Source organism: Moschus berezovskii, chromosome 6 (assembly GCF_049115385.1).
Source record: "Moschus berezovskii isolate FMDL1 chromosome 6, NW_MosBer_1.0, whole genome shotgun sequence".
Classification (NCBI taxonomy): Eukaryota; Metazoa; Chordata; class Mammalia; order Artiodactyla; family Moschidae; genus Moschus; species Moschus berezovskii.
In genome coordinates, this window is record NC_142465.1 from 23,421,900 (window position 1) to 23,436,963 (window position 15,064).

The window sequence follows — 15,064 nt, forward strand, 5'->3', positions numbered from 1 at the left end:
AAATTAGGGCAACAAGAGTGAAAATCAAGAAACTGACAAAATACTTGAAAGCAAGGATGAAATATCTGTAGCAAAACAGGAAATGTAGCTGACTATTTCAGTAAGACATTTGCTTTCGGATCTGATGGCTGTGTGTAGGATGACAGAATATTTAATTAGGTGACGCCTAATTGGTTGAATGACAGGATTAAAAGGGCATTAATACCAGCCTGGTAGTGGTTTTGAAAAGTAAGGTGAAGGGTTTTGGCAGATCTGTCTTATGTCTTTCAGTTTTGGTGAGAAACTGGTTTCCATAAAGGAGCAGAAAGAAAGCTAATCACTGTCTTGGGCAGCATCAAATTGAGAAGGGTCAAGGATAAAACCAGATGATCAAAATAGGAGTCAAAGATATGAATGGACTAACACAACAGTTTATTATAAATAGATGTAAAATCTTGTTCTTTGGGACCCAAAACCAGTAGAAGTTCAAGGTGAGGCAGATGTCTGCTAAAACGTGTGAATAAATACAGGATTGGCTGACAGTGAGAGGTAAAAGGGAAAGGCATGCTCTAAACTGAGACAAACTACCTCTTGAATCCTTGCCCTGAGAAAAATGTAAAAGGTTTGGAATACATACAAAGAAGAGTGACCCTTAAGAGAACAGGGGATTAAAGTCTGGTTTGAGCATCAGTGAGAAAAACCAGGCAATGAGTGTGAACTGTGGTCATTAGCAAGACTGTGAACATACTCTGAAGCTGAGAACAGGTATGAAGCTAGAGGTGGTTCAGGATTGCGCAGCAAGGTGTGAAACGTCAAGGAAGCAGAGCCATCTTGGCCGATGACAGAGCGGGCGTGAGGCAGCCTACTGGTGTGCCTTCAATAGGATGGAGCCAGGAAACTAGCTAAAAAAAGACTGGGAGATGAAGGAATCAAGACTAGCAGTCATGCTTGGTATAAAAAATAAAATTAGCAGGTGTGAAGAGCTTTTACAAAGAAAAAAAAAAAGGCAAGTTTGGAGAAGGGGCAATGATAATCTAGAGACTGAACAGCTGAAAAATGACTATACTCTATTTGTGACCATGTTTCTGAATAACACAGTAAAAATGCAGTACTATAATTCATGTGGGAAAATGCATCTAGACTAAAGCAAATGAAGAAAACATCTAGGTTCTGAGAGCTGACTAAAAATGCAAGCCTTATGTCACCTGGATCAAGCATAAAGGTGAAACGTAACGAAATAAAGGGTCCCGTAGACTTTTCAGTGGCCTGAAGCTTCTAAAATGCAGCTTTGGGGCTACAAAAGCAGAATAAGCTAAGCTGGAATGGAAAGCATCCCAAAAAGGCAACGGCTTTCTAAATTCCAACCTCTCGCTCTGTTGAACAGCCAACGAGCCTCTCAAAGGCTGGACCTGCTGCTACGCTGTTCAGAAACCTCCACTGGCTGCCCATCTCACTCGGCCTAAGAGCCAGTGTTCTTGCCAAGGCTGCTAAGGGTAGGCAAGACCTCACATTGCACCTCTCAGGCTGCAGTCTACCACACTCACGCTGGCTCACTCCACTCCAGCTACACTTGTTTTTCCTCAGCTACCAAGCCCCAGCTACCGGAACCTTTCCTTGGAAGGTTCTTCCAGCAACCACGAAGTTGGCTCCTTCACGTCCTTCAGGTCTCTGCTCAAACGAGGTTTCCCTGACCACACTATGAAACACAGCACCGTCTCCTATCACCTGGCATAGGTCTCCCACCCACTACAACAGTCTCCATGAGGAAGGGCCGTGATTGGTTCTCCTGTCTAGAATGGTATGAATTTCCACTACCAAATTATCTGTTGACCGAACGACTGGAGAGGAGACGTAGATAAAGGGCAGGAGAGAAGTTGCTGGGAGGGAGGAAATAGGGAAACAGACACTAGAGTGGGGTTCTGAAGAAGATGAGTCCCAGACTCAGGAAACACGGTGTGGTGTTTCCTGAGAGTACTGTCACACTGTCCTCCACACTTCAGATTAAGACCTATGTGCCATCCTAAGTCTGTAACAGTGAAATATCTTAGATACTTAGAGACTACCCTTCTTGGAGGATTTGAAGCCAACTGAGAACAGGTTGAAAGAGTAGAATCCTAGATACATCAGAAACATTCTACATTTGAAGTTCTAACCTCAGATAACACACTCTCCCTGAGTTCACTTTAAAAAATTTTTGCATTCATCTCAAACTACTCACTAAGGTATGCCTTATGCTAAAGAGCAGTCCAAGAGCAGCCTTACAGGAAAAAAAAAAAAAAGTCTATTTTTAAAATATTTTATCACCAGTAAGATAATGTTACAGTAAAAATCAGCAAAGTATCTCATTTTGACAGACTGGGAGGATGGCTATTCACAAACCATCAACAATGTTAATATAAAACGGTATTAAAACAGCTGTGAAATAAAGGGTGAAATTTGCTTATTTTAAAAACTAATGTGCAACAGGGTTACTCCCTTAGGCTAAATACTAAAACATTAAAAATTTTCACCAAGGAAAATACAACTGGAGGACAGAGTAATTCTTCAAGAAATATACCCTATCCTTTTAGTTTCATAAATTTCAAGACAAATGCTATTATCTCATCAGAGTGATCAATTTTCATTATACATTACTTAGGAAATAAAGCAATTGCTAGTGAGTTTACCTTACATGAGGTCTGATTATAAGGAAATCTTGGGTTATACATCTTAATCAGTGATTCTTTCCCTCAGTCTCTTCATAACCCAGAAAGGTTGTGAAGAATCTTCAAGACCAACTCTGATGCATTTGATATCAGAAAAGAACAACAAACACTTAAAAGTTAAGGTTTTTAGGCACCGGGCCTGGATTCCGGTTAACATGATGTTAGCACTGCAGTCAAACCAAAGCTACCAGCCTGGGTTCTTGCGAAGATCTGTTTAATGTCAATTCCAGCTCATCATGTGACCCAGAACCAGTTACTTAAATTTGCTAAGCCTCAGTCTCTCCTTATGTAAAATGGCAGAAGTAACACAGGGTTATTACTTACATAGTCCACATAAACTGCTTAGCATATTGACAGGTTAGGTACTCTATACATATTCACCTGTGATGTAAAGAGATTCCTTTGAATAGTAAGCAAAGTATCAGCGTCTATATTTAACTACCTAAAAAGTAATTTGGAAGCTATGTGGTGCTTGTAATTTGGATTTAATTAAGACAATCTTAGGAACTTACCGCATTGAACCCCATACCCAGATTCATGTAATACTGACTTGGAAACTTGTTTTCTTAGGATATAGTGCGGGTTAAGAAAGTTGGGCCAAAGACTGATACTAATAAGCATACAGGCCTACTTCTTCCTTTAATTTCCTACTTTGGAACCATTCATGTTAACCAGTTTAATGATGACACTGAATTCAGAGAATACAGCTTAAACATGCCTATGTTTAGTATATTCATCTGTAAGCAGAAACATTTTTCTAGTGAATAGGGAAAACGTTAAATAAGTCATTAAGACAAAAAGTAGAGAAGTAAATTATTGAGAGTTTGAGAGAAAACCACCCTACAAATTACAGAAGGATATTTCCTTTTGCACTGATGTACTGCTGAGAAGTACAGGAACATAACCAAGACTCCTCTTCCAGCATGGAACATTTTTATGGTATTTCAATAATGCCTATTCTAAAAGAAAAAAATCCTCAAGGATCTTTCTAAGATTGCTTTTAGTTAGGTAGTATCATTACGCTAATAAAATTTTTTGGTCTACAAATGAATGTAACACTAACTGGAAAAGGCAAAAGTCAATATGGGATCTGGACGTTAGGGTCCCAGAGTGGCAGAGGTTAAAAGAAAGAAAGCAGCTGTAGTATAATAGGAGCTCCCTACAGACACAGGCAAGAAAAAAAACGTCAATAAACAAAAACTTATAGAAACTTTCCTTAGTCAGTGAATTTTACAAAGGGATTTCATTCAAAATTCAATCCTAATACTTAGTACCCTTACAGAATCGAACTTGACAAAATGGAAAAAATCTCTCCTCATAAACATGGTACTCATATACTCACTAATTGAATAATATTTACTAATGGAAAACTATAGTATTCATAACCATTCAAAGTTTTCTCAGTAGTTCAAAGTTGCTAATTTATGTTAAAAATTTATTATAAAAATACCAGCAGAGGGGCACATTGGTTAATTTTGTTACCATAAACTTCAGATAATTGCTATTGACAAGTTTGGATTAGTTAATGAAAAAAATCAGGTCTTACAGTTAATGTGAAAATATAATCTTTTCTAAAACCAAAACTTTACTTTCCCCTGGACTGCAGAAATTAACTTTTGAGCTACAAAGACTGAAGACAGTGGGCACGAGAGAATGGACAACATACCCACATTCATTCTAGGGGCAAGATAATGCATATTAGGACACTGATTCACTGTAACAGAACCATAACATTTCAAGTACAGTACAGAATTCTCATCAATTAGATTTTTAAAATTTCAAGTAGAAAAAAGTAATTTCAAAATACGATGTTCAGATTAAATATTCAAAAATTTCAGTCAGTCCCCATTCAGAAACAGATAAACAGTATATTTATTAAATGAGTTAAGACAAATAAACTTTACAAATAGACAAATAATAAAAGGCTCAGTGGCTAAAATAGATGGTAAGCATCATTGAAAGAAATCAACACCATCACGGTATCTCAGTTGGCTTACACGTGTAAAAAGAAATTTTCAAAGAGCAGTTTCACAGAAATGAAGCCAGGTTTTTTTTTCTTATAAACAAATTGCCATTTCTTGGTTCAAAACTGACATCTGTTATGAAAATTACCATATCACATATTTATAAGATGACAAGGAGTAACTCATCTTCAAAGTGCAAGTAAGTCTATTTACAACCACAAAAAAGGCAATGATGAGGAGAAAAAGAGTTTTAAAAAATATACAAAGATTAAAAACATTTGGGATGCAAAATTAAACAATTTTTTGGTTAGAGGATAAAAGAGAAAAAGTGATTGAATTACAGATGCTGATTTCAGCTATACATAATATATAATAGAATCCAAGATCTTTAACAGCTTGCTTGCATTTTTTCCTACTTACATAATGCTCTGGAAATTTCTGGTAGAAATTACAGTGTCTCAAAGAGGGAAATACACACTAAGCATGTCTTGCTACTACATGGATGTCATAAGACCCGTTTATGGATTAGAGTTGGTGTAAAAAGCCATTGCCTTGAGTTGAAAAATGAATACTGTAAAAGCTCAATACAAACCCTCCAAAGCACATGCACTTCTATATCTTTTGGTAATTACATTCATATTTAAGCATAACCAAAATAAAAAAGAAAACTGAAAACACTTCCCTTTTCTCTATTCCCTATGCCTTGTAGGCTCTCCAGTTGATAGGATACATTTTTAGAGTTGAAAAGGGTTCTTCGAGATAGTCTAGTCCACCACCCTCATGTAGGGGAGATGATTTTCCCAAGGTCATGCAGCACATTTATAGCAAAACCCAGACTAGAAACCAGGTCTTGATTCCTAGCCTAGTATGCTTTCCAGCATATCATGCTACCTCTTTTTACAGTATGATTCACTTTAAATACCTGATGAGTAATGTACAATTACAAATGCTGACAGAGCCGATGTGTTTCTAAGTCTTGCAGAGGATAACTGCAAAGGATTGATGGAGAGAAAAAGATTCTCCCCCACCCACCAAAAATATCAAGCACCATCAACTAAATGTTTCTTTGCTGGGTCAGCATTTTCAGATGTAGTAGTCCTCGTAAACTTTATGTCAGCCTGAGGATTGTGTATCTGGTGAAATCTGGGCCCTACCACAGTGCCAGTTCCTAAATGGTAAAGACAGAGGCCAGAAGGGGGAGAAGGCAGACGAAAGAAATAAAGACTTAAAAAATCCAACTGGTTTAGAGACAGGCATTCCAGCATATGGCTAAGTAATACATCTAAATATATATGTTTAGGGCCTTTCCCATCTTTTCACATTATCATTTTAACTAATTTGTTATTTGGCCACTTAAGAATGAAAACAAATGTATCAGAGACAATGGCGGTTGTTACCATTTTGTTTTAAATCTGAGACTATTTTAGGCAGACTAAGTAAACTCTATGAAGAACATATCAAACTGCAATGATTTTCTTAATCTGGTTCTAGTAGATTGCCACCAAGGAATTAAAGAGGGTACCTCATGGGGCTGTTACCATCTTGAAATTTATTTTAGTTGCAGTTAAAGAGAACAGACCGATGGACCACATAGGCAGAATTGAGTAAAGAAGCTGAAAGTTCTTTTTTAAAAAAATTGCTGTGTATTTATTTAATAAAAGGGCATATTTATTTATGTTTACAAACAAGTTTCAAAAACAAAAGGAAAACATGTATGCTTCTACTTATTAACCTTTTTCAAAATGCCAACAGCCCTCATGCTGTATGAAGGTTTCTAAGGATTTATTAGAAAAAAATAAAATCAATACAGTTCACTCACAGTTCACCAAGACATCACTGAACTAACGTGTTTAGACAAAAACAAAAAGGACTAGAATTCTCTTGTAGTTTGATAGTTTGATTTAATTTGATTTGCCTGAAATAACAAAAGCATTTCAAGCATCTTTCATTATGTCGTTGATGTCCTGCATTAAACAATCTACTAAATTCTGAACAAAGGTTATTAGCAAGTTTTCAAAAATTTTAAAAATTAAACAGTTGTTTCAAAACCATTAAGTAGTAAATGTATTTAAGAAACTAATTAAGACAGATGCCATAACTTCATTAGAACACCACTGCTCATGTTTTTTTTGTTTTGTTTTGTTTTTGTTGTTTTTTTTAAACAAAGCATTAGTGTTATCTATTTGGCTATTAGTATTAGCAATTTATCTACAGTATTTAACAAGGTAAATTGTAGGCAAAAATTTAGTACAGTTTCAATAGAAACACCCCCCTGCTTTTTTTTCCTGAAAATACAGCAGTATTTGAAGGACTAATTTTATCTCTGCATCAGTTATAAGGAAGCGTCCCATCTATGAACAGGAACAAAAAAAGTATCTACAAACCTTGTAAACAGATCTGCATCATTTATAAACATAAATAATCCACATTATTAACAGCCAACAGCAGAAATTAAAGCATCAATTCAATGATCCAGGGCTCTTTGCTTGCTTGCCCAGCTTTACTCCTCCCTCTCTCCCATCAAGGATTGAGATCAACTAAAACTTTGCTAATATACTGTTCAGGACCATTCTTAGGTTCTACTGATGATCCACAGGTCGACTTATGCTGAGTTACTGTTTATCTGTCAGTTCATTTCTCCCACCCCCCAAAAAGCACCCTCAGTCTGGCAGAAAGCTTTGCTTTTTTTTTTTAAAAAAATAAATCTACATTCGTACAAGTATGTCTTCTGATGAAGTCCAGAGACAAGAATACTATCTTGTCCGTCACAATATGTGAAAAGACCCAGTTTCAATTTGTTTCTTTACAATGCAGCTAGTGTGTTAACATTCAGCTTACAATCAGAGTGATGTTTCCAAACTATGTAGTGGGCTTCCTGGGGATGAAGAGGTAGCAGACTTGTTCATTTCTATTGTAAGGTAAATCCCGCTGTCAACAGCATTGTTATTTTTGTTGGGAGAGGGTGGAGGACTGGAGTTACGTTTTGTAGGAGCATCATCTTCAGCATCAGTGTCATCAATAAGGGGAATATGAGGCTCTGAATCTTCTATCCTAAACTCAGGATGTGTCATAAAGTTGTGAATTGAACTTCTTGATTCCGGTTTTTCTAACCCTTCATATAAAGAACTACGAAATGCATTCACCACTCGAATCTGTAAATATCAGAAAACACAGAAACATATCAGTATGCTGTTACCTTAATTTAAAAATGGTTCATTTATGAGTCTGAATCCACAAACAGCTAGGGATGAGTGAATCATATTTGCATGTAATGCAGTGGAACTTGCAATACACTGTAAAAAAAATGAATATTTTAGTAGGACACTACAGAACAACAAAACCACATACTCTAAGAATTAAGGGGTATAGAATTCAAATAAGAATATCTCATTGTCACTGGCTAAGAATTTAATAGCCATTTTATAGGATATTTTTCCCTAAGAAAACAAAATCAAAGAGAAAACAAACATAAAACTAACCGTACACAAGCGTTAGCTGATTTTTTTAAATAAAAGAAATATAATTTTTAAAAACAACTCAAATAAGTTAAACGAAGTCAAGCACAGAGGGTTACTACTCATCATGCTAGGAATCAGGGACCGACTATGAAAAAGCCAAGCAAATATAAGCTGAATGCCACAATGAACTCACATCTACCCCACTACACCCTTAATTAAAAAAATAAAAATAAAGACAAAACCCAAATAAATATCTATGAAATGCCATTAAACAGCTATAAATATTTGAGTATATGCCATTTGTCTATAAAGTGTTAGTGTTTTTCTCTATAATAATAAAACTTAAAAACTTTATGTACTACACTCCACTGGAAAGAACAGATTTAAAATAAAACAAAAAACTTTCTGAGATTCTTCTGTGAAATATTTCCCAAAGAGAAGACAAAGTGTTCAAGCATTTTCACCCTTAAACACACAGCCCAACAATTCATCTTCCTTCTCAGAATTCTGCCATATGGAAGAAAAGAGGTCAATGAGTAATCAACTCAAATACATGACTGCACATACAGACTCGGGGTCTCATTAATCCAGTATCATAAAGACTTAAAAAAAAATCCAAATAATTGGATTATTATTATTTATTATAAATGTCAGTTATGCAGATATAGCTGACATTGACATTGTAGGAAAAAAGGTGACTAAATCCTAAGTCACCAAAATCACCTCATAAAACAACGGAATTCAAAAAATAAATTTCTTCACAGGGATATTTCAATTTATTTTTTTTTAAATGTAACAATTTATGCCCACTGTTTTACTGCACATATTTAAGGCATACAAGACTATTTGATACACATCGACAGCATGAAATAGTCACTATAATCCAGTTAATTAACATATTCACTACCCCACATAGTTACTGTCTGTGTGTGTTGAGAACACCTGAGGTTGGACTCTCCTAGCAAATTTCAAGTAGACAGGACAGTGCTGTTACCTACAGTCACCATGCTATACGTCAGACTTCCGGAACTCATTCATCTTGCATAACTGAAACTTTGTACCCCTTGAACAGCATCTTGCAATTCCCCCTCCCCCTGGTAATCCCCATTCTACTCTACTTATATGCGTTTGACTATTCCAGATCCCCGCTTCTGAGACTTTAACGAAAGGAACTGAAATCAAGATTTTGGAGTGATTCCTGCACTCCCATGTTCACTGCTGTCAGTGGCCAGTAGGCACAGAGAATACGAACTGGAGGACCAGCCAGCCTATCAGGTGGGTGATGAGCTGCTTAACATGACCCTGAAGTTGCTGCTTATTGGACTTGTTTGCTGGTATTGCTAATGGAGTTAGAGAAGCAGTTGAGGTCTCTCTTTTGTTCTGACCAGTCTGGGTAGAGGAGAGTACTGAAGAGCCACGGGGAAAATAAATCAATTTTTGAAACATGTTAAATTTGTTAAACAACCAAAGTGAAAATATTCAGAGTTCAGAAGAAAGTTATGGGTATAAGTTAGAGATCTGGGAGTTTAGCAAAGCTCCAGGAGGGGTAGAGTGTAAAAGGTAATAAGCAGGTGAGGGCAGCAAGTGTATTTGTACATACAATTACACGCACCTGTGACAGCTGAAATCGGACTCCTTTGCAATGAAGTTTTTCAACTTTTTCCCCTTATCTGACAAAATTTATTATGTTATCCTAGAACATCGAAGCTTAAAAGGATATCTGAGATAGTTTATTTCAATCACTTTACAAACAATACAACCGAGCAACTGAAGACAGGCAGCTGACTTGCCAGGTCACTCCAAGTTAATGCCAGGAAGTCTTAGAGCTAAGGTTTCTGGACTCCCAACTCCAGGTTCTTTCAAGTCAATAAAATAAGAGAATATATGGACATTAACTTTATAACTAAGTTTACTAGAATAAGGTACTTCCTAAGATTAAGGTCAGCACAGTACAAGGGAAGCTTAGAAATGCTCCAAAGCAATATAATTTTTTAAAAAAAACAGTTCTCATATTAGGCATACAAAATAACATCTAGATTAACTAGGGGTCACTGAAACAGACTTGTTTTACTTCCTGCTCATTAAATAAGAAAGCACCCGATCTAAGGCATGCCACTGAGCTAGTTATATTTGCTCTCATCTCTATAACTTTCTATAGGTGAAATTCTCACAGTACAATAGTAAGTCTGAGTAATGAAAAAGCACAATTGTGTGCATTATACTGTAGGTAGATAGAAAATTATTTTAATACCACAAAGAAATCAGTTTAAGCAGAAACTGATTACCTATTTTTGACAATCCAACCCCTACTGTTTATTTAATCCAGTCTTTAAATGCTAGTCTTTTAATAGCAATTAAGACCTACTATGTACAACACTATTTAAGGAAAATTCAACAATTTCTATGTCAAGAAAAATTTTTAAAGAATAAATTTTGAGAGGACAAAATCCGAGGCACGAGGCACATATGGCAAACAAAACATTGAAATGATTATTATAATAATAAAGTAATTTTAGGAAACTGATTACTAAGGTAAGCACTACATTAAATCTAGCAAAGTGAGATCATGTACTATGCTAAACTACCCATTTTCTTAAATATAATCCTAACTTTTGATAGCAGAAAAGAATATTAAAAAGAATATTACTGACCAAAACATGGTACACAGAAGACAGTTCTATTTTACCTTCTACAACAGACTTTTCCTGAAATTTGTCATCACAGTTTTACTATGTACACTATAAAGAATCTCAATGGTAAAGTAAAAGATACTCTGCAACAGGAAAGAAAATTCTAGGTTGCTTTTCAAAGTTGTGTCTTTGTACATCGAATTTTCTCAAAGTGAGACCTGTGTAATAGCTAATGTTTTAATTATCTGGAATAGGGGTTGGAAAATATTTTCTGTCAAGTGCCAGATAGTTCCTACTGCATAGCACAGAGGACTATATTCAATATCTTGTAATTGTCTATAATGGAAAAGAATTTGAAAAAGAATGGATATATATGTATAACAATCTGCTGTATACCCTTGAAACTAATACAACATTGTAAATTAACTATACTCCAATTTAAAAAAGAGGTTAAAAAAAAGAGTCAAAGAAGTTTGACATACATATTCCTAAGATTATTCTTTACTAGGGCAGGAACCCAGTGATAAAATTAAACCTTCCATCAAATGAATTAACACCATACCCTGGCTACCTGTGCCCAGCAGCTCAGAGGCTTCATACAGAGCTGTGCATCAGAAAAGAGTCTGCAGCAGGTGTGGGTGTGTAAGACTTAAAACAGAGCTTGTGACTGACCTGATATTTAATGTAAAGCCTGGGACACACTTACACAGAGAAATACAGTTAATGTGATACCACACCTAGCGAAAAAAGTCAACTATTTACAATTTTTCTGAAATAAAAATCAACAGAATATATACCACCTAGTAGATAAAACTTGTCAAAAGAAGTTTAACTTAAAGCTAATCAAGAGGAAACAATCAAATTCAGAATGTAGAACACTTTATAAAACAATCTGCCTGGATTTTTAAAAAAGAAAATCAATGTTATGAAAAATAAAGGTAGAGAAAATGGATCCAGGTTAAAGGAGAGAAGAGTCATAACATACACTATTGAATGTCCTTTCTTGGATCCAAGATCAAAAGAGCTGTAATATATGACATTTTGGGGGCAACTGAAGAAATCTAAATATGGACTGTATATTAGATAAAATGGTATATATTAATATTATAAAGGTAAAGCAGACATTATAAAACATTAAGAAGTGGTAAATCCAGGCAAAGGGATTTTGTATGGATTAACCTTTCAACTTGTCTATCAGTTTGCAATTTTTCAGTTTTGAGGGGAGGGAATATATCAGGAATAAGTCTCAGTTTGGCTCCTTGTGGATATAAATAGAAGCTTCCTTTCCATTCCAGCCTCATCAACTCCTTCATTTCATTACTGTTTTAGTTTTAAACTACCTCAGCTGGGATCTGCTTTCCTCAACCAACAGATTCTATCAAGGGGTCAGCTTGCGAGTCATTTCCTTAGGTAATTTTCCCTGACTTCTCAGGGAGGGGTGAAGACCCTGCTGTAACACTGTTTCATCACCATGTTGAAATTCCTATCTCTCATCTGCTTCTCTCCCTAGATGACAAAGTCGGGGGAGGTGCCAGAGCATGTGGTAGGCCTTGCAGTGTTTATGAAACACAGCAAAGTGGACAGTAAGAGCAGGAGGTGAAGGCATGAGTGGTAACATGCCCTCGAAAGCCAGGAATCATGTGAGACCCAGAGGAGGGAGGAATGCAAGTGCCATCAACCACCCCAGGCATAAGGCTGCCTACTCCACGTCATTCAGGCAGGTGGCACCATGGTAACTTGTAAGAGGAAGATTCCTATTTGTCCATGTGTATAAATGTAACATCCTAACGTCACCCTAAAGACATAACATGTCTAAAGTTACAGGGTCAGTTTGTCTTTTCAGCACCTGGGTGCTCTTTGTTCTACATCGTGCTGCCTCTGCTTATTAGCTATGGACTTGTCATTTAAACTCTAAGTCAGCTTTCACACCTGTAAAATGGGGATAGTTCCTATTCTGCTTGCTGTGCAACACTGTCAAAAATAACAAATGAATATTACTTAAGCCAACAGTGAATAGGTAGACTCGTGAGTGAATAGTCTTTTTTTTAAAAAAAAAAAAAAAACAGCATTGTTTTCTCCCTTAATTTATCCTCTCCCCAGTTTCCCAATGGACGTGAGCTTTAGCCAACTCTGGAAGATGGTGAAGGACACGGAAGCCTGGTGTGCTGCAATCCATAGGGTTGCAAAGAGTTGGACACAAGTGAGTGACTGAACAACAACGTTTCCCCAGATTCCTCTTCAGTCTTTCACTGGCTAAAGACCAAATGGAAAAGATAAGTCACTGCCCAAATCCGGTATCTGGACTGAGTTGGAGGGTACGGATGAGGGGTGGGTGCCTTTATATCTTTAATGTTTCCAATACACTGAGAATCCACCATGGAATCAACATGCTAATTCAGAGTAAGGATGATAAAGGTTATAAGACTTCTGGAGAGTTTACTAAAATGCAACAATCTGTTATATTTCTTTACACTAATAAATATGTGAAAGGGAAATTAAGAAAACAAATCTCATTTACAATTGCATTAAAAATAATAAAGTATCTAGGAATAAATTTAACCAAGGAAGTGAAAGACCTGTATACTGAAAACTACAAGACATTAATAAAAGAAACTGAAGATGACACAAATAAATGAAAAGATACTTCATATTCATAGGCTGGAAGGATTAATAGTGTCAAAATGGGCATGCTACCCAAAGCAATACAGATTCAATGTAATCCCTAGCAAAATTCCAATGGCATTTTTCACAGAGATAGAACAAACAATCCTAAAATTTGTATGGAATCACAAAAGACCCTGAATAGCCAAAGCAATCTTGAGAAATAAAAACAAAGCTGGAGGCATCACACTCCCTGATTTCAACTGCATTACAAAGATATACTAATTAAAACAGTATGACATTGGCATGAGTTTGTATAAAAATGGACATACAGATCAATGGACAAGAACAGAGACCCCAGAAATAAACCCATGCAAAGGCGATAATTTACAACAAAGGAATCAAGAATATACAATGGGGAAAGTCAGTCTCTTCAATAGATGGTGTTAGGAAAGTGGGACAACCACATGCAAAAGAATGAAACTGGGACACTATCTTACATCACACACAAAAATGAACTCAGAATTATAATGACTTTAACATAAGACATGAAACCATAAAGTTCCTAGAAAAAACATAGATGGTAAGCTTCTTGATGACGATTTTTTGAATCTGACACCAAAAGCATAAAAGGAAAAATAAACAAGTGGGATTACAGCAAACTGAAAAGCTTCTATGCATCAATGAAAACCATGACCAAAATGAAAAGGCAATATTTTGTTCTCATAAAATGTGAGAAAATATTTGCAAATCTATGTATCTGATATGGGGCAAATATTCGAAATACATATATTAAAAAATCTATACATATCAACAACAAAACCCCCAAATAGTCCAATTAAAATATGGTCAAAAGATCTGAACTGCCATTTTCCCAAAAAATATATACAAATGGCCAAGTGTTACATGAAAAGATGCTCAATACTGCTAATCATCACAGAAATGCAAGTCAAAATCACAACACGGTATTACTTCACACCTACTAGAATGAAATGGAAACAACTTAAGTGTTCACTGATGAATGAATGGATAAACAGAGCATGGTGGACACACACATGAATAGTATTTAACCATAAAAAAAAGAAATTCTTGACATTTGTGAAAACACAGATGAACCCTGAGAGTATTATTATCCTAAATGAAATAAATCAGAGAAAGACACATACTGTATGATTTCTCTTACATGTGTATGTGACATCTAAAAAAACCCCCACAAAACCAAGTTCACACATATTAAAAAAACAAATGGCTGCTGCAAGAGGTGGGAGGTAGGCTGTGGTGGGAGAGCTAACTAAAAAAAAAAAAAAAAAAGCATTGAATAAAAAAATTTTTTAATGCATTTCCCCTACTTCTTTGGAAAGCTTAATAGAATATCTTATCTAGGAAGCAATTTTAAATTGATTGTATAAATGAAAAAAAAAAAACCTCACATAAATACCAAAGAACTTAGAAGCTTCTACAGGGTTTCCACCTCAAAACAAAACAAAATAAATAAAAAATTCACAGCAAGCCCACAAAGACCAGGCTAAGGAGGCAAGTGAGTGAAGTGAAGTCGCTCAGCCATGTCTGACTCCTTGCCACCCCATGGACTGTAGCCTACCACGCTCCTCTGTCTATGGGATTTTCCAGGCAAGAGTACTGGAGTGGGTTGCCACTTCCTTCTCCAGAGGATCCTCCCAACCCAGGGATCGAACCCAGGTCTCCCGCATTGGAGGTAGACGCTCTAC

The 15,064-nt window shown here is 36.1% G+C and overlaps 1 protein-coding gene across 3 annotated transcripts in view; it reads right to left on the bottom strand.

Moving 5' to 3' along the window:
• Nucleotides 1-4,532: 4,532 nt before the first annotated feature.
• ATP2B1 (ATPase plasma membrane Ca2+ transporting 1) overlaps nt 4,533-15,064 on the bottom strand; it is a 133,943-nt gene continuing 123,411 nt past the window's right edge. For all 3 annotated transcript variants that reach the window (XM_088836850.1, XM_088836849.1, XM_055396164.2), the window contains one exon: nt 4,533-7,800. In XM_088836850.1, coding sequence (XP_088692976.1) covers nt 7,489-7,800 — 312 coding nt within the window. In that variant the 3' untranslated portion in view covers nt 4,533-7,488. The remainder of the gene's footprint in view (nt 7,801-15,064) is intronic.